Here is a 20,694-nt window from a genome sequence, read left to right as displayed (position 1 = left end):
ATTTAAATGTACTTCTCTAAAATTATTCAAGTAAAACCCCACAACAAATTACACTACATTATGCTCCAATCCAAACTCTACCAGCATCATGAGAATCTAGCAAAGTCCAGGTCAGGACACAATATAGGTAACCTAGATAGACCTAGCTAGAGAACCGACGTCCGACGGTTTGCGGAAGGCCACGAAGAATCATCTCGTAAGGGACTCTATTGATCCCTACCTTAGATCCCGTCATCCCTGCTATTTCCCACTTCCTTGTACGTCATTGGTTTCCCAATAACCAATACTGAATTTCATAATTTCGTACAGTCCTGTCACTAATTACACCTTATTTCCTAATTAAAATAAGGTCCATTTTGACCTACTTTTGGGTGTGGTTTAAACTATTTCTTTACGCCTATGGGATTGACACTACAGTTTTTATTCTAACCACCGTTTGTTTTTCTATATGAGCACATATTGTAGAACTCCGCCCTTTTCTAAATTCTTTATAATATGGTTCAATTTTGCATAGAATATTTTAACCAAAACAAACATTATTCATTCATTTTTACGACGACGTGTGAAATACGAGTCTAAGCCCTTGAAACATAAAAAACCAAACTGATTTTTAACAGATTTTTAAACTACAAAAGCTTTATGACATTGAAATAAAGTTCAAATTATTTTATGAGTAAGTATCTTAATATATTGGTTTACTATAAATGACTAGGCTCTCCAAATTTTGTTTCTAGAATTTTAGACGATATGGCCTACTTGAGATATGAGAAGTATTCAATAACCGTGAGACACAATTTTGGAATTTAACCGACTTAAAAATAGAACAATACTATGTTCACATATAATGTTAACATGGAAAGGAGCCTCTGACATGTTACAGTTGGCTATCAAAATAGTGCAGACTTTTCTTGCTCTAATTCTACCTAACAGTAAGTACACAACTCTACTCTCTAACTATAGTATTCAGGCGGCTTAGCACGGTCGCGTTTTTATCCCTTGTCACCATGCCTGTCACGTCCTAACAAGTATGTAAGTGCGAAAGGGACGCGCATAGTGATAGTCGATAAAAATTCTTCCAATCCAGAGGGGAAACTAGGCCTTAGATTAGATTCATTTATTTCTTATTGAAATTATTGGTATTAGTCCGGTTTCCTCACGATGTTTTCCTTCACCAAAAAGCAACTGGTAAATATCAAATGATATTTCGTACATAAGTTCCGAAAAACTCATTCAGGTTAGAAACTATGAACGCGAAATTAAGTCGGGTATCGTTAACTATTTATTGACAATAATATTTTTTATTATTAATCTTACGGAGAAACAAAACTACATCGGGCATATCATTCAATTCATTAAATAGCCTAGTTGTTGGAGGAAAGAAACATTTTTAGGGTTCCGTACCCAAAGGGTAAAACGGGACCCTATTACTAAGACTTCGCTGTCCGTCCGTCCGTCCGTCCGTCCGTCCGTCCGTCCGTCCGTCCGTCCGTCCGTCCGTCCGTCCGTCCGTCCGTCTGTCACCAGGCTGTATCTCACGAACCGTGATAGCTAGACAGTTGAAATTTTCACAGATGATGTATTTCTGTTGCCGCTATAACAACAAATACTAAAAACAGAATAAAATTAAGATTTAAATGGGGCTCCCATACAACAAACGTGATTTTTGACCAAAGTTAAGCAACGTCGGGAGTGGTCAGTACTTGGATGGGTGATCGTTTTTTTTTTGCTTTTTTTTCGTTTTTTTTTTGCATTATGGTACGGAACCCTTCGTGCGCGAGTCCGACTCGCACTTGCCCGGTTTTTTTACGAATGTTATTGCGAGAAAGAGGGATGCGAAGCAAAGGACCTTCTGCGCAGTTGTGAAGCAGGTATATAAAATCGTATATAAATCTATCATTATTATCATTGTTACCCATCATAGGACTCAGCATTTCTTCTAAGATCTCATGTCTGGCGCAGCGAGTTGGGTTACAATAGATATACAGACCTGACGGTGGGCTCTAGGTGCCAGGTGAGGCAGTGGTAGTCGCGGTAGTCCTGCGCGGGCGGCCTCGGGCCGGCCACCTCCCCCCACGCCGCGCGCGTGCCCGTGCCCGGCATCTGGGACACACGGAAATGCATAACTAAGGCAGAATATCACAAAGATAGTGATTTGACACACACACACATTATTACTTCCCTGCCACTTATTACATGTGTAGTTGTGAAATTGCAAGCACAGTGTGTGTCGGGCTTGAAAGTATGATTAACAAATTGAGAAAAACTTAAAGGTACATATCGAAATATACTCACGACGCGGTCCTTCTCCTTGATATAGGACGATATTAAATCGTGAAGAAACAGGAACGCCTCGGCATCCACTGACACGAAGATGTGATCCTCGAACTCCGTGATGAAGCTGCACTCCACTACGGGCTTCGCGTCTGCCAATCAATATACATTATAATTTATTTATTTATTTTATTTTTAAACTTTATTGCACATACAAAAAGTACAACAGGCGGACTTAATGCCGTTATAGGCATTCTCTACCAGTCAACCATAGGGCGAAACAGAAAAGAGTCCATGTGGGTGCAGTGAGAAATAAACAGAAAAAAACGTAACTTTTGAGCGAAGTAAAATATCAACATTCTAAATAAATACCTACTATATATAATTATGTTATACCTTATGACTACGAGTACACTAAATACATACACATATATATATATATATATATATACATACATACATATAAACAAGGATATATATATATAATATTAATATTGTAATGTAATGTCTATTGGTTTATTATGTACACAAGGATAAGGGTAAAGGTAAAACGCATTTATTCGTGACCATTAGAAATCATGGACCAACATGTACAGTCGCCATCAGATATATGGAAATTTTACCTCTGCCATCGATGTACATAAAAGAGGCCTGCCTTTTTGTCAAGACAAACCCACACATGTTCAAAAAAAGCTCAGAAGTATTTAAACGACAAGTGAGACACGAACACGCACTTTACATTCCTCTACAGAAGACAGACATCTACAGAAAAAATTCTTACTGCATGTGCATAAAAATTTATAACAAGTTACCAGACAAATTCAAAGAATTACCAGAAATAATCCTTAAGAAAGAACTTACTAAGTGGTTAATTAATAAGTGTTTTTATAGTGTAAAAGAATTCCTATTAGATTGATATTTTATTACATTTAATTTATATTTGTTTGTGACTATTATGTATTAATTGAAATTTGGTAACTTGACATATAAATTGTAATATGATATATTTTCTATTTTGTATGATTTTTGTATTATGATAAGGTTATATTAATTGAAATTTGGTGTTTTGACATATAATTCAGATTAAATTTGATGTATTTATTTTTGTATAAGATAGGGTTGTATTGTCAATTAGTTTGTAATATGTTGACATTTTTACTATATGTATAAAATGCGACAGAATTTTGCACGCCAATAAATGGCTGAATGTAAATGGAGACCAGAATTATCACCCTGACATCTTGTAAATATGTACCTACATTCTTGCAAATAAACATTTTTTATCTTTATATCGGAGCGGTCAAGGCGCTCACACATATCTGAACACGCCTCTATTGTCAAGGCGTTAGAGTGCGTGTTCAGATATTGTGAACACCATGGCCGCTGATGGCTATATCTGATGGCGACTGTACAAACAAGAACAAAAAACAAAAGCTGAGAAACAAAAAAAAAATTTTTTAATACCACATCGGTGGCAAACAAGCATACGGCCCGCCTGATGGTAAGCTGTCACCGTAGCCTATGGACGCCTGCTACTCCAGAGGTGTTACAAGCGCGTTGCCGACCTTTTAAAAACCTGTACACTCCTTCTTTGAAGAACCCCATAATGTAGACCCTCGGGAAAACCTCGGAATGGAGCTCATTCCAAAGCCGGAGCGTCCGCGGGAGGAAATTCCTCTTAAATCGCACAGTACGCGACCATTTAGGTTCTAGGGGGTGAGGATGAACACCCTGCCGACGGCGAGCGGTGCGGTGATAGAAAGCGGCCTTTGGCATCATGTCAAATAATCCCTCAGAGCACAGCCCATTGTACAAGCGGTAGAACACACACAAGGAGGCAAAGTCTCTCCTTAGACTTAAAGGTTCAATACCGCTTGTGAGTTTTGGATCATCGACAATTCGTACAGCGCGCCTTTGGACTGAGTCGAAGGGTCCAAGCTGGCATCCAGGTGCTCCTGCCCAAAGGTGACAGCAGTACTCCATATGGGGTATGACTTGCGATTTATAAAGCAGCAGTCTTTGCCCCGGAGTAAAGTATCGCCTCGCTTTATTGAGCACACCGAGTTTTTTGGACGCCAGCGCAGCCTTACCTTCCAGGTGGCTACGGAATTGGACGTCACTGGAGATGTCGACACCTAGGATCCCAATACTCCCTGACATGGTAAGGGCTGTGCCCTGGAACTGTGGGACCACAGTAAATGGGGTTTTCTTAGTGGTGAACGCGCAAACTTGTGTCTTGGTGGGGTTGAATCGCACTAAATTGTCCCGACCCCACACCGAAACTCTGGATAGAGTGCTCTCAATGTCCGACACAAGCTTTTCACGACTCTCCAGCACCACAGAACGAGGGATATTGGCACGGCCTGTGTAATAGGCATCCCCAGTACTGTCGTCTGCATAGCAATGAATGTCATCGATAGACAACATGTCATTGATGTGCAGCAAAAACAGCGTTGGGGATAGCACAGAACCTTGCGGAACGCCAGCGTTAATGTCCATGCTATCGGAGGAGCTTCCGTCTACTACGGCTCGTATGCGTCTGCCGGACAAAAAGCTAGCGATCCATTTGCATAGTCCCTCCGGCAATCCATAAGATGGTAACTTCGAAAGAAGACCCCGATGCCAGACCCGATCGAACGCTTTCGCTATATCTAGGCTGATTGCCAATGCCTCACCTTGACTCTCAATGGCCGAAGCCCAGCGGTGTGTGAGATACACTAGAAGATCACCAGTCCAGCGACAAGTATAAAGTGCTCATCACGAAATGGACCCAAGCAACTCAGCATAATGCTATATAGCTAACGGCTTATTAGAAAACCAGAAAGAGAGGGAAGATATACCGACCCTGCTCGGTGGGCGGCGCGGGGCTCTGCCGGTGCTTGGTCCGGAGGTGCAGCTGCAGCGCGGGCAGCGCGAAGATGACCTCGCGCTGGTGCTGCGCGTGCGCGGGCGCGGCGGACTTGCGCTCCCGCTCGCGCTCCGCGCTGTTGGTGTTGCTAGAGAGGGACGGTATACCGACCCTGCTCGGTGGGCGGCGCGGGGCTCTGCCGGTGCTTGGTCCGGAGGTGCAGCTGCAGCGCGGGCAGCGCGAAGATGACCTCGCGCTGGTGCTGCGCGTGCGCGGGCGCGGCGGACTTGCGCTCCCGCTCGCGCTCCGCGCTGTTGGTGTTGCTAGAGAGGGACGGTATACCGACCCTGCTCGGTGGGCGGCGCGGGGCTCTGCCGGTGCTTGGTCCGGAGGTGCAGCTGCAGCGCGGGCAGCGCGAAGATGACCTCGCGCTGGTGCTGCGCGTGCGCGGGCGCGGCGGACTTGCGCTCCCGCTCGCGCTCCGCGCTGTTGGTGTTGCCCGCGCCCGCCTCCCGCTCGCGAGCGAGCTCCAGCGATGGGAATAACTCGATGGCTGAAAGGTAATCGTTATTTTAAATGGGAGCCAAATCCAAATAGTAGATTGTACAACAAGGGCATAATGCGATCCATTTTTATCCGAGGCAATTAATTGGTCCGAGCGCAGCGAGATCATTGCGCGGTTTATAAAACGGCGTAAACACTGCGGTTACTGCAGGGACATATGGCCTTTAACAATGAGTATTTCGCAAACACTAACGCATAAACGGAATATTAGGTATAAATTTGGACACCTTTTAATGGAAGCTTAGTTATTGACACAAACAACAATGCGACTGCAACCTTAGTCTCCGATTTCTTAAACCTCTCGGGTTTAAAACAATTTAACTGGTGCTCTAATGTAAACAATCGGATCTTAGACCTAGTGTTAAGCGATTTGTCTTGCTCTGTTACGCACTGTGCGACACCACTAACACCTGAGGACTCCCATCACAAATCTCTCGACATTGATATCAAGCTTTCCTTTCTTTCGGCCGCGTATGAGCCCCCTAGAGAGAAATTGCTTTTTTATGCTGCAAATTACGAAAAAATACGTGACGCTCTTTCTTCCACTAACTGGACCCTAATGCAAAATATGAATACAGAACAGGCTACCACTTATTTTTACTCAATCTTAAACACATTAAAAAGTATGTTCCTCTTAGTAAGACAAACTGCTCTAGTAATCGTCCCCCTTGGTATACCCGGGCGTTAGTGAAATTAAGTCGGGAAAAACATAAAATGCACACCAGGTGGAAAACTTACAAAAACCCTTTAGATTATCTTTCTTTCAAGTTGTTAAGAACAAGAGAACACAAAATGGAACTGGATTGCTATAATTCATATATATCTTTTGCCGAGAAAAATATTCGTAAGTGCCCTAAATATTTTTGGTCTTTTATTAAATCAAAGTTTTCCGCAAACAAAACCTCAGACTGTATGTATTATGGAAGCAACTCCTCTACTGACAGCGAGACAGTAGCTAATTACTTTAATGATTATTTCCCCTCAGTTTTTGTTAAAGGTACCGTGTACCCAGTCTCTCCTAATTCCCATATAAACAATAGTCTGGTAGATATATCTTCGATTAACATAAATAAAACACTTGTCCTTAAACATCTCCAACAGGTTAATAGAAATAAGGGAGCGGGACTTGACCATATTCATCCGATTTTAATCTCTCGCTGTAGCAAGGAATTGGCTACTCCTCTCACTATTATTTTCCGTAAATCGTTATCCGAGGGTTGTTTCCCTTCTGTTTGGAAAACGGCTTTAATAACACCAATACACAAAAGCGGAGATAAACATGATGTGACACAGTACAGACCCATATCTAAATTATGCATATTTGGCAAAATTCTTGAAAAAATAGTGACCTCCGAATTGACAAGTTGTATCATTCGTATAATTTCTCCTGACCAACACGGTTTTCTTCGTGGCCGTAGTGTCGACACGAATCTCATTACCTTCACAGATTTTATTCTGAACGCTATGGACAACGGTCATCAGGTTGACGCCGTGTATACCGATTTCTCAAAAGCTTTTGATAAAATTAACCATACTATGTTATTACACAAATTATACGAACTCGGTATACACGGCGATCTCTACAGGTGGATTGAATCCTATATCCAAAACCGATGCCAGGCAGTATCACTGAGGGGCTATACTTCCAGATACTTAACCATTGATTTAGGGGTCCCTCAAGGCTCTCATTTAGGACCGCTTTTATTTATCATATATGTTAACGATATGGGTTCATCATTTTCTAGTTCGAAACATCTAGTCTATGCAGACGACACAAAAAAAATTAAAATCATAAAAACAAAGAACGACTGCCTGGACATGCAACGTGATCTTGATAGCTTTGCCTCATATTGCGGTTCTAACCAATTACTTCTAAACCTTGATAAATGCAACTGTATTACTTTCACTCGTAAACGAAGTCCCCTTCTTTTCAATTATAATTTTTCAGGAAAGGTCATAAATAGAGTAACAAAGGTTCGAGATCTTGGCATTATTTTAGATTCTAAGCTCAATTTCATTTCACACATAGACCACATCACCACGAAAGCCTACAAGAAATTGGGTTCTGATACTTAGACTATCTCAGCCATTTAAAGATCCAAACACCTTAAAAGTATTATATTCCTCTTATGTTCGTAGCATTTTAGAATTCGGTAGTGTCTTCTGGACCCCTCAATATACCGTTCACATAAAAAGAATTCAAAATAAGTTATTAAAGTCGCTCCACTTCCGCCACGGTTTGAATATGTCAGAGAATAGCACACACCGTCGTGGTCTTGGGCCACTAGAAAAAAGACGTGTATTTATAGATCAAATGTTTCTTTATAAACTCCTAAATAGCCTCATTGATTCTTCCACTCTTATTGAAAAAATTGTTTTTAAATTGCCTCGTAGTATTCCCACTCGCCACCACCAAACATTCCATATCAACTTTTGTAGTTCTAATTTCGCCAAAAATACTTTCTTTAGACGAGCCTGTCAAAATTATAATGTTAACTTCATAAATCTAGATATCTTCTCATTGTCTTTCGGTAAATATAGTAGTGGTCTGCGGAGCCAAATATTTCCATAGCAGTGTAATTACTTGTATGTTATTACTTCCTTTGTAAAAAAAAAAAAAAGAAAGTCATTGTTTTACAGTCTTATGCAATGTATGTACGTTTGTAAGCATAATCGATACTTGGTACTTTGTGAGTTGTGTATCCAATTGTTACTTCTGTGTATCTTCCTATTTATAGGCAGAACCGAACTAGCCCTGTTTCTACTTATTACCATATCATTATTCTATATTTAATGGAACTATAGGCAGGCCTATGGAACTCTCCGCGCGAGCTCGGATTTATACCTACGAATCTGTTACCGTTCACAGTAGAAAAGCAAGACAGTTGGTTGCCACACGCGCTCACGCACGCACGTTACCGCGCGCCGCACAGTCAATTTTTAGGGTTCCGTACCCAAAGGGTAAAACGGGACCCTATTACTAAGACTCCGCTGTCCGCCCGTCCGTCCGTCCGTCTGTCACCAGGCTGTATCTCACGAACCGTGATAGCTAGACAGTTGAAATTTTCACAGATGATGTATTTCTGTTGCCGCTATAACAACAAATACTAAAAACAGAATAAAATAAAGATTTAAGTCCTATACAACAAACGTGATTTTTGACCGAAGTTAAGCAACGTCGGGCGGGGTCAGTACTTGGATGGGTGTCCGTTTTTTTTTGCCGCGTTACGGAACCCTTCGTGCGCGAGTCCGACTCGCTCTTGCCCGGTTTTTACGATAGTTACAAGCTACATAGGTACTATTGAATTTCTTTAATTAAACATGTAATGTTTATTACGACAAATGTATAGATATCTATCTATTTGAAATAGGTAGCAAATTTTTAATTTATTTTGGTAAATATTTATTTTAACGACAGTAAGTTAACTTTACACCGGAAAGTACCTACTTACTCATTTATGGCTTAACTATTGTGTAACATTAATTTCTATCTGGTTTTAAAGTACACGAAGTTTTAAAACTAATTATTGCTGGGATTATTGCGCGGTTTATAAAACGGCGTAAACACTGCGGTTATTGCAGGGGCATATGACCTTTTAAAATTAGTATTTCGCAAACACTAACGCATAAACGGAATATTAGGTATAATTTAAGATTTGGCTTTCCTGTTATTTCATTCCGCTGTTTAAGTAGGTATTTATTTATCATTTCTAAGCGTCAGCAACCCTAGCGTTGTGCCGGTGCGCGCGGTGCGGGGAGCGGCGCGCTGAAGGTCACTCCATTGTATTTTTGTGGGTGTCCTTCTGAATCCCTAACAACGTTTGTCCTAAAGTCACTTGCCCTAATGGGCACATGCCCTAACGATCAATTGTCATAACGATTGTTCTCCATAATGTAATGGTTAGCCTAAGGCTCATTTGTCCTAAGCATTTGTACCATAACTATAAAGATCCCTAATGTTTTTTACCATATTCTTCGTAATCCCTAACAATGTTTGGCATAAAATAATATGCTCTAACTGTTTTGACCTAATGGCTATTGCCCTAATTATCAATTGTCATAACAGTTTCTTTTCCTATTGATCAATTATCATAACAATTACTTTCCATAATTAATGGTAACGAGCTGTTGCCACAAAAGTAGGTTAGGTTAGGTTAGAACTGTGACCCTCGCAAAAACGAACTGCTGCCACAAAAGTGGGTTAGGTTAGGTTAGAACTGCGACCATTGTAAAAACGAACTGCTGTTAAAACTAGGTTAGGTTAGAAATACGATCCTAGCAAAAACGAACTGCTGCCACAAAAGTGGGTTAGGTTAGGTTAGAACTGCGATCCTTGCAAAAACGAACTGTTGCCACAAAAGTGGGTTAGGTTAGGTTAGAACTGTGATCCTCGCAAAAACGAACTGCTGCCACAAAAGTGGGTTAGGTTAGGTTAGAACTGTGATCCTCGCAAAAACGAACTGCTGCCACAAAAGTCGGTTAGGTCAGGTTAGAACTGCGACCATTGTAAAAACGAAACGAAATAGGGAAATCAAAATTAGGGCATACGAGTGTTAGGTCAAGCAACGATAGGCTAAGTAAAATTAGGTAACATGATGGTTCTTCTTCTTCTTAGTCGTGCACTCTTGACAGAGTGGTCGTGGTCATGTCACGGTCGATTTCTGCGCCACCGCAGCTCTTGCGATCCGTCGCCATGTGGCTCTGTTTTTGGTGGAGTGAGAGCAATCGTTGACTGAATTTCCTGTGATGGACTTAATGAGGTCTGTCCATCGTGTTGGGGAGCGGCCACGAGATCTTTTGCCTTCGACTCTCCCTTGCACCACCAAGCGTTCCATGGAGTCCTCGTTACGAGTGATGTGTCCAAAGAGTTTGAGGATTCGCAATTGCACAGTCGACGACAATCTCTCTTTGATATTAAGCTCTTTCAGAATCGAAGCGTTGCTGCGGTGTGCAGTCCATGGGATTCTGAGCAAGCGTCTCCAACACCACATTGCCAGCTCGTCAATCTTGCGACGGTCTTGCATCCTCAGCGTCCACGTCTCAGCTCCGTATAGAAAGATTGGAAATACCAGGCATCTCATCAGCCGAACCTTTGTGTTTCTGGTTATTCTGCGGTCCTTCCAAATCTTTGTGAGTTTTTCGACCGAGGATCTAGTCACGGCGCAACGTCTCCGAATCTCATCTTCGCAACCTCCGGTGTTGGTGATCGTGGAGCCTAGGTATACGTAGCTACTAACAACTTCGCATCCTGCTATATTTTGGACGTCTGGTTGGTTGTTATTGCCACGGTTTACCCTTGAATCGCCGACAGACATTTCATCGAATGTTATTTCGAAGACAATGTTTCAAGTATTTTCATTTTATCGACAAGTTATTGCGTCGAAGAATCGATACTATTAAATTTAAATCGGGGACTTTTAATTGGTACTTGAGTTATTTTGTATATAGTTTATATCGTGGTATTTCTTTACGGGTTTTCTTATTTCACTTTGGATTGTATTTAATAAAATTTATTACGCGTAAAATTATTTCAATTTGTAATATTTCGTTATCGAATCGCAATCACGTCAGTCGGCTCTCTCTGCGCGATTATAGGCTGCCATTTTCATTTTGGGCAAATTATAAATAGGTTGGTAACAATAATTTTACTTACTAAGCCGTTCATTTCTATGTAGGGTCGCAGTTCTAACCTAACCTAAACCTACTTTGAAAGCCGTTCGTTTCTGTGTGGGATCGCAGTTCTAACCTAACCTAAACCTACTTTCATAGCCGTTCGTTTCTGTGTGGGATCGCAGTTCTAACCTAACCTAAACCTACTTTGAAAGCCGTTTGTTTCTGTCTGGGGTCGCAGTTCTAACCTAATCTAAACCTACTTTGAAAGCCGTTCGTGTCTGTGTGGGATCGCAATTCTAACCTAACCTAAACCTACTTTAAAAGCCGTTCGTTTCTGTGTGGGGTCGCAGTTCTAACCTAATTATAAATAGGTTGGTAACAATAATTTTACTTACTAAGCCGTTCATTTCTATGTAGGGTCTCAATTCTAACCTAACCTAAACCTACTTTGAAAGCCGTTCGTTTCTGTGTGGGATCGCAGTTCTAACCTAACCTAAACCTACTTTCATAGCCGTTCGTTTCTGTGTGGGATCGCAGTTCTAACCTAACCTAAACCTACATTGAAAGCCGTTTGTTTCTGTGTGGGGCGCAGTTCTAACCTAACCTAAACCTACTTTGAAAGCCGTTCGTGTCTGTGTGGGGTCGCAATTCTAACCTAACCTAAACCTACTTTAAAAGCCTTTCGTTTCTGTGTGGGGTCGCAGTTCTAACCTAACCTAAACCTACTTTGAAAGCCGTTCGTGTCTGTGTGGGGTCGCAATTCTAACCTGACCTAAACCTACTTTAAAAGCCTTTCGTTTCTGTGTGGGGTCGCAGTTCTAACCTAACCTAAACCTACTTTGAAAGCCGTTCGTTTCTGTGTGGGGTCGCAGTTCTAACCTAACCTAAACTGACTTTGATAACCGTTCGTTTCTGTGTGGGGTCGCAGTTCTAACCTAACCTAAACCGACTTAGATAGCCGTTCGTTTCTGTGTGGGGTCGCAGTTCTCACTTAACCTAAACCTACTTTCATAGCCGTTCGTTTCTGTGTGGGATCGCAGTTCTAACCTAACCTAAACCTACTTTGAAAGCCGTTTGTTTCTGTGTGGGGTCGCAGTTCTAACCTAACCTAAACCTACTTTGAAAGCCGTTCGTGTCTGTGTGGGTGGGGTCGCAATTCTACCCTAACCTAAACCTACTTTAAAAGCCGTTCGTTTCTGTGTGGGGTCGCAGTTCTAACCTAACCTAAACCTACTCTGAAAGCCGTTCGTTTCTGTGTGGGGTCGCAGTTCTAACCTAACCTAAACCTACTCTGAAAGCCGTTCGTTTCTGTGTGGGGTCGCAGTTCTAACCTAACCTAAACCGACTTTGATAGCCGTTCGTTTCTGTGTGGGGTCGCAGTTCTAACCTAACCTAAATCTAAAATTCTTACAACAGAAAAATGTATAAATGTGTAGTATTGACATATAAAAATGTATTAAAGTAATAAGTCGAACAAATGAATTGCAATGTTTAGTAGTTGTACCAATTAAAATAATTTGAAACGAATTAGCGATCAAGTAATATTCGTTGAATAGTATTTCTACGCAGTAAGAAAAATTGAATTAAATAGTATATGAAACAAAATAACGCCAAACAATATTACTAGTACTAACGTTTCGATGAAACGTTGTCGATGAAATAATATTCTATGAAAAGTTTGTCGGCAAAACAAGGGTACACCTATTGCCACGGTCTATGATCAACATTTTGGTTTTGTCGCGATTGATTGCCAGTCCAAAATCCAGCGCTGTGGTCTCTAGGCGTCGGAGTAGAGTCTCGATTTCGCTTTTGGTTGACGCTAGGAGGGTCGTATCGTCTGCGTATCTTAGATTCGATATTTTCCGGCCTCCCACGGATATTCCCTTGTTCCAATCTTCGAGAACTATCCGCATGATATACTCCGTGTATAGTTGAATCATCGAGAGCGTGGAATTGCATATGTAGTAGTATTGTTTGTTTACAGGCATTCTATATTTGAATTTTCTATTTTCTTGTACTATCAGCATACAACCACTACAAATGCAATTCCATCTTCTCGATAATTCAACTATATATGTTGAACAGTAAGGGAGATAATATACAGCCCTGCCTGACACCGGCTTGCGTTTTGAAATGTTCGGAGTCGATACCATCAACTCGAACTGCGGCTGTGCCATCTTCATACAGACGTTTGATGAGGTGTACTAGGTGATGTGGTACACCCATTTCCGTCAGGACCAGCCATAGTTTCCACCACTTGACGGTATCAAAAGTTTTCCTGAAGTCAACGAAGCACACGTAGAGCGTGATGTTGAACTCTCTAGTCTTCTCTACAATCTGTCGCATTATGAGTATTTGCTCACGTGTGCCTCGACCTTTAACAAAACCAGCTTGCTCCGAGGCGATCTCACAGGACAGGTAAGCCTGTAGCCTTGTTTATAAAGTGTAACATTATCTTACTGGCGTGGGAAATGAGGGAGATTAATCTATAGTTATTACACTTTTTAGTCGATCCCTTTTTATGTAATGGAATGAATATAGAGTGTGACCAATCGCTCGGCCAGATTCCAGTGACCCATATTTGGTGACAGATAGTGTGCAGTATGTCTACCCCGATTTCCCCCATGGCTTTAATTGTTTCGATCGGAATTTCATCGAAACCTACTGCCTTGTTCCGCTTAAGGTGTTTAATAGCTGCCCGTACTTCATCTTTCAGTGGTAAAAGCTCCTGTTCTGAAATTGTGTCGTAAGTTGCTTCGATGTTCGGTGTCACGTCAACATGATGGCTAGGATATATAATATTTAGGCCTAACAATAATTAGGTAAAAAAAGAATTATGCTACATAACATTAGGATAAATACTCAATATGGAAACTGCCATTAGGGAAAAACATATTAGGACAAAAAAAATCGGCCATTCGATAATAGGGAAACCAAAATTAGGGTATACGAGTGTTAGGACAACTGATCATTATGACAAACAATATTAGGGAATGCAAAAATAGGAGAAAAGACTTTAGGGATTTAGATATAGATCCTATTTTTGTGTAGGTATCAAAACGGTAGGTATTTGCTTTTTCTTTGAGAGATAAGTATCTGTTCGTAAGAACTATTATATAATCTGTGCTATAGGTCTTATTGTATATCTACAAGCTTAAACATATTTGTATGTGACTGTTTGTTTCCTAAATAAAAAAAAATAAAAATAAGATTTAGCTTTCCTTTAAGTTATCTCCGCTATTTAAGTAGGAATTTATTTATCATTTCTAAGCGTCAGCAACCCTAGCGTTGTGCCGGTGCGCGCGGTGCGGGCAGCGGCGCGCTGAAGGTCACTCCATTGTATTTTTGTGTAGGTATCAAAACGGTAGGTATTTGCGTTATCTTTGAGGGATAAGTATCTGTTCGTAAAAACTATTATATAATCTGTGGTCTAACTGTATGAGCATGAGAAGTGAAAATGTAATTTTTATAAGAAGAAACAACATACTTGAGGGATAAGTATCTGTTCGTAAAAACTATTATATAATCTGTGGTCTAACTGTATGAGCATGAGAAGTGAAAATGTAATTTTTATAAGAAGAAACAACATACTATACACTGGATTTTTGGCAAATCAACATAGAAAAAATACACAGTAGTTGGACTATGAACGAAATAATAACCTGAACGGTTAAGAAGTATTCTGTCATACTTTTTCTTAATGTTTAGGGAAGCTCGGCATGAAATAGTTCAAGTAGGTAGCGCTCATTGATAGGAAATACCGCTCTTTATCTAGAAGCTACAAGCGACTTAAGAAGGCAAATAGAAATGCCACTGGCTGCGAAAGAGACGCAAATACCGTCTATCTCGCTGCTGGCGAAAGCATTAGGTGAACCACTCGCGGAGTCTTGTACTGCGGGGGAAAAAGCAAGGCTCGGGTCATGTCACATGGTAATAGTGTGAGAGAGACGCACATACCGTCTATCTCGCTGCTGGCGAAGGCGTACGTGAACCACTCCCGTAATGTCTTGAACTGCGGTGGGAAGAGCAAGGCGCGGGTCATGTCACACGGTACTAGTGTGAGAGAGACGCACATACCGTCTATCTCGCTGCTGGCGAAGGCGTACGTGAACCACTCCCGTAATGTCTTGAACTGCGGTGGGAAGAGCAAGGCGCGGGTCATGTCACACGGTACTAGTGTGAGAGAGACGCACATACCGTCTATCTCGCTGCTGGCGAAGGCGTACGTGAACCACTCCCGTAATGTCTTGAACTGCGGTGGGAAGAGCAAGGCGCGGGTCATGTCACACGGTACTAGTGTGAGAGAGACGCACATACCGTCTATCTCGCTGCTGGCGAAGGCGTACGTGAACCACTCCCGTAATGTCTTGAACTGCGGTGGGAAGAGCAAGGCGCGGGTCATGTCACACGGTACTAGTGTGAGAGAGACGCACATACCGTCTATCTCGCTGCTGGCGAAGGCGTACGTGAACCACTCCCGTAATGTCTTGAACTGCGGCGGGAAGAGCAAGGCGCGGGTCATGTCACACGGTACTAGTGTGAGAGAGACGCACATACCGTCTATCTCGCTGCTGGCGAAGGCGTACGTGAACCACTCCCGTAATGTCTTGACCTGCGGTGGGAAGAGCAAGGCGCGGGTCATGTCACACGGTACTAGTGTGAGAGAGACGCACATACCGTCTATCTCGCTGCTGGCGAAGGCGTACGTGAACCACTCCCGTAATGTCTTGAACTGCGGCGGGAAGAGCAAGGCGCGGGTCATGTCACACGGTACTAGTGTGAGAGAGACGCACATACCGTCTATCTCGCTGCTGGCGAAGGCGTACGTGAACCACTCCCGTAATGTCTTGAACTGCGGTGGGAAGAGCAAGGCGCGGGTCATGTCACACGGTACTAGTGTGAGAGAGACGCACATACCGTCTATCTCGCTGCTGGCGAAGGCGTACGTGAACCACTCCCGTAATGTCTTGAACTGCGGTGGGAAGAGCAAGGCGCGGGTCATGCGGCAGACGGTGCCGACTGATTGGTGGCCGTTGGCCGCGCCGTTGCTGCCGCCCAGCGATGCCGTCAGGGACTGCGTTACGTTCACTTCCAGTTCACCTACACATAAACAGGTTCATTATGTAATTAATAGAGACGTAAGGTCGAAAAAAATAGAAATAGTGCGACGAAAACATGATGGAGGTTAGGTTAGGTATTTAAACGTACGATTTGCAAACTACATCCATACGAAAAATTTTCAACTAAACATAGTTACAAGTAAAAGTTGCCGTTAAAATTACCGTCATCGTTGGGGAGCTGCTGGGCTTCCGTAGCGAAGCTGATGCAGGGGTCCTTGAGGCTGAAGAGCGCCCAGGACTTGGCCTTGAAGCTGTTCCCGTGGAAGCACGCCAGCGAGATGTTGGCGCCGTGCAGTTCCATCGTTCCGCCGAGGACCGTGTCTGTATACAAATGAAATATTGAACTGCATTCAAACGTTTGTTTTTTTTTAAACTTACGTAAAAAAGGGGATTTGTAATCCATGAATACCATTGTTAACCCTTCGGAATGCTCCCGGCACTCATCATTCAGCCTATATACGTCCCACTGCTGGGCACAGGCCTCCTCTCACTCGCAAGAGGGCTCTCCCGGCACTAAATTTGTAGAATTCAGGAATTTTCTGAATAATGTTTTTGTATTAAAAAAATCAGTACCAGTCTACAACCTCACCGCAACGATATAAGGGTACAGGTAACTGACCCCACGTGAGAAGCGTCGCGTAACTTTTCGAGTCATAGGGACGTGATATCGCGACGACAATGACAATCACAACTCAATTTTATAAGTTTAAAACCTCGAGATCGTTTTTGGCTGCCAAATTGAGTCCTGGGACTCAACAGTACAGATTACAAGTTACGGTCAGTAAGCAGCTGTGGCCGCATGCCGGCGGCGGCACGCAGAACCTCCTGCCAGTGTCGGTGGTGGCGCAGCTCCGGGGTGCTGGTCGTCATGTATACTCTCACCGTCAGTAGGCAGCTGTGGCCGCATGCCGGCGGCGGCACGCAGCACCTCCTGCCAGTGTCGGTGGTGGCGCAGCTCCGGGGTGCTGGTCGTCATGTATACTCTCACCGTCAGTAGGCAGCTGTGGCCGCATGCCGGCGGCGGCACGCAGCACCTCCTGCCAGTGTCGGTGGTGGCGCAGCTCCGAGGTGCTGGTCGTCATGTATACTCTCACCGTCAGTAGGCAGCTGTGGCCGCATGCCGGCGGCGGCACGCAGCACCTCCTGCCAGTGTCGGTGGTGGCGCAGCTCCGAGGTGCTGGTCGTCATGTATACTCTCACCGTCAGTAGGCAGCTGTGGCCGCATGCCGGCGGCGGCACGCAGCACCTCCTGCCAGTGTCGGTGGTGGCGCAGCTCCGGGGTGCTGGTCGTCATGTATACTCTCACCGTCAGTAGGCAGCTGTGGCCGCATGCCGGCGGCGGCACGCAGCACCTCCTGCCAGTGTCGGTGGTGGCGCAGCTCCGGGGTGCTGGTCGTCATGTATACTCTCACCGTCAGTAGGCAGCTGTGGCCGCATGCCGGCGGCGGCACGCAGCACCTCCTGCCAGTGTCGGTGGTGGCGCAGCTCCGGGGTGCTGGTCGTCATGTATACTCTCACCGTCAGTAGGCAGCTGTGGCCGCATGCCGGCGGCGGCACGCAGCACCTCCTGCCAGTGTCGGTGGTGGCGCAGCTCCGGGGTGCTGGTCGTCATGTATACTCTCACCGTCAGTAGGCAGCTGTGGCCGCATGCCGGCGGCGGCACGCAGCACCTCCTGCCAGTGTCGGTGGTGGCGCAGCTCCGGGGTGCTGGTCGTCATGTATACTCTCACCGTCAGTAGGCAGCTGTGGCCGCATGCCGGCGGCGGCACGCAGCACCTCCTGCCAGTGTCGGTGGTGGCGCAGCTCCGGGGTGCTGGTCGTCATGTATACTCTCACCGTCAGTAGGCAGCTGTGGCCGCATGCCGGCGGCGGCACGCAGCACCTCCTGCCAATGTCGGTGGTGGCGCAGCTCCGGGGTGCTGGTCGTCATGTGTACTCTCACCGTCAGTAGGCAGCTGTGGCCGCATGCCGACGGCGGCACGCAGCACCTCCTGCCAGTGTCGGTGGTGGCGCAGCTCCGGGGTGCTGGTCGTCATGTATACTCTCACCGTCAGTAGGCAGCTGTGGCCGCATGCCGGCGGAGGCACGCAGCACCTCCTGCCAGTGTCGGTGGTGGCGCAGCTCCGGGGTGCTGGTCGTCATGTATACTCTCACCGTCAGTAGGCAGCTGTGGCCGCATGCCGGCGGCGGCACGCAGCACCTCCTGCCAGTGTCGGTGGTGGCGCAGCTCCGGGGTGCTGGTCGTCATGTATACTCTCACCGTCAGTAGGCAGCTGTGGCCGCATGCCGGCGGCGGCACGCAGCACCTCCTGCCAGTGTCGGTGGTGGCGCAGCTCCGGGGTGCTGGTCGTCATGTATACTCTCACCGTCAGTAGGCAGCTGTGGCCGCATGCCGGCGGCGGCACGCAGCACCTCCTGCCAGTGTCGGTGGTGGCGCAGCTCCGAGGTGCTGGTCGTCATGTATACTCTCACCGTCAGTAGGCAGCTGTGGCCGCATGCCGGCGGCGGCACGCAGCACCTCCTGCCAGTGTCGGTGGTGGCGCAGCTCCGGGGTGCTGGTCGTCATGTATACTCTCACCGTCAGTAGGCAGCTGTGGCCGCATGCCGGCGGCGGCACGCAGCACCTCCTGCCAGTGTCGGTGGTGGCGCAGCTCCGGGGTGCTGGTCGTCATGTATACTCTCACCGTCAGTAGGCAGCTGTGGCCGCATGCCGGCAGCGGCACGCAGCACCTCCTGCCAGTGTCGGTGGTGGCGCAGCTCCGGGGTGCTGGTCGTCATGTATACTCTCACCGTCAGTAGGCAGCTGTGGCCGCATGCCGGCGGCGGCACGCAGCACCTCCTGCCAGTGTCGGTGGTGGCGCAGCTCCGGGGTGCTGGTCGTCATGTATACTCTCACCGTCAGTAGGCAGCTGTGGCCGCATGCCGGCGGCGGCACGCAGCACCTCCTGCCAGTGTCGGTGGTGGCGCAGCTCCGGGGTGCCGGTCGTCATGTATACTCTCACCGTCAGTAGGCAGCTGTGGCCGCATGCCGGCGGCGGCACGCAGCACCTCCTGCCAGTGTCGGTGGTGGCGCAGCTCCGGGGTGCTGGTCGTCATGTGTACTCTCACCGTCAGTAGGCAGCTGTGGCCGCATGCCGGCGGCGGCACGCAGCACCTCCTGCCAGTGTCGGTGGTGGCGCAGCTCCGGGGTGCTGGTCGTCATGTATACTCTCACCGTCAGTAGGCAGCTGTGGCCGCATGCCGGCGGCGGCACGCAGCACCTCCTGCCAGTGTCGGTGGTGGCGCAGCTCCGGGGTGCTGGTCGTCATGTATACTCTCACCGTCAGTAGGCAGCTGTGGCCGCATGCCGGCGGCGGCACGCAGCACCTCCTGCCAGTGTCGGTGGTGGCGCAGCTCCGGGGTGCTGGTCGTCATGTATACTCTCACCGTCAGTAAGCAGCTGTGGCCGCATGCCGGCGGCGGCACGCAGCACCTCCTGCCAGTGTCGGTGGTGGCGCAGCTCCGGGGTGCTGGTCGTCATGTGTACTCTCACCGTCAGTAGGCAGCTGTGGCCGCATGCCGGCGGCGGCACGCAGCACCTCCTGCCAGTGTCGGTGGTGGCGCAGCTCCGGGGTGCTGGTCGTCATGTATACTCTCACCGTCAGTAGGCAGCTGTGGCCGCATGCCGGCGGCGGCACGCAGCACCTCCTGCCAGTGTCGGTGGTGGCGCAGCTCCGGGGTGCTGGTCGTCATGTATACTCTCACCGTCAGTAGGCAGCTGTGGCCGCATGCCGGCGGCGGCACGCAGCACCTCCTGCCAGTGTCGGTGGTGGCGCAGCTCCGAGGTGCTGGTCGTCATGTATACTCTCACCGTCAGTAGGCAGCTGTGGCCGCATGCCGGCGGCGGCACGCAGCACCTTCTGCCAGTGTCGGTGGTGGCGCAGCTCCGAGGTGCTGGTCGTCATGTATACTCTCACCGTCAGTAGGCAGCTGTGGCCGCATGCCGGCGGCGGCACGCAGCACCTCCTGCCAGTGTCGGTGGTGGCGCAGCTCCGGGGTGCTGGTCGTCATGTGTACTCTCACCGTCAGTAGGCAGCTGTGGCCGCATGCCGGCGGCGGCACGCAGCACCTCCTGCCAGTGTCGGTGGTGGCGCAGCTCCGGGGTGCTGGTCGTCATGTATACTCTCACCGTCAGTAGGCAGCTGTGGCCGCATGCCGGCGGCGGCACGCAGCACCTCCTGCCAGTGTCGGTGGTGGCGCAGCTCCGGGGTGCTGGTCGTCATGTATACTCTCACCGTC

The 20,694-nt window shown here is 46.6% G+C and overlaps 1 protein-coding gene across 1 annotated transcript in view; it reads right to left on the bottom strand.

Annotated features, from left to right (window-relative positions):
- Nucleotides 1-20,694, bottom strand: part of LOC134790463 (bridge-like lipid transfer protein family member 1) — a 125,065-nt gene that overhangs the window by 13,135 nt on the left and 91,236 nt on the right. The window contains exons 52-56 of the mRNA XM_063761272.1: nucleotides 16,579-16,737; nucleotides 16,214-16,396; nucleotides 5,466-5,672; nucleotides 2,293-2,423; nucleotides 1,988-2,100 (exon numbers count right to left, since the gene is read on the bottom strand). Coding sequence (XP_063617342.1) covers nucleotides 1,988-2,100; nucleotides 2,293-2,423; nucleotides 5,466-5,672; nucleotides 16,214-16,396; nucleotides 16,579-16,737 — 793 coding nt within the window. The remainder of the gene's footprint in view (nucleotides 1-1,987; nucleotides 2,101-2,292; nucleotides 2,424-5,465; nucleotides 5,673-16,213; nucleotides 16,397-16,578; nucleotides 16,738-20,694) is intronic.

This window comes from Cydia splendana, chromosome 5, assembly GCF_910591565.1.
Source record: "Cydia splendana chromosome 5, ilCydSple1.2, whole genome shotgun sequence".
Lineage (NCBI taxonomy): Eukaryota > Metazoa > Arthropoda > Insecta > Lepidoptera > Tortricidae > Cydia > Cydia splendana.
The sequence above is the reverse complement of the archived record's forward strand: the minus strand, read 5'-3'. Positions and strand labels throughout refer to the sequence as shown.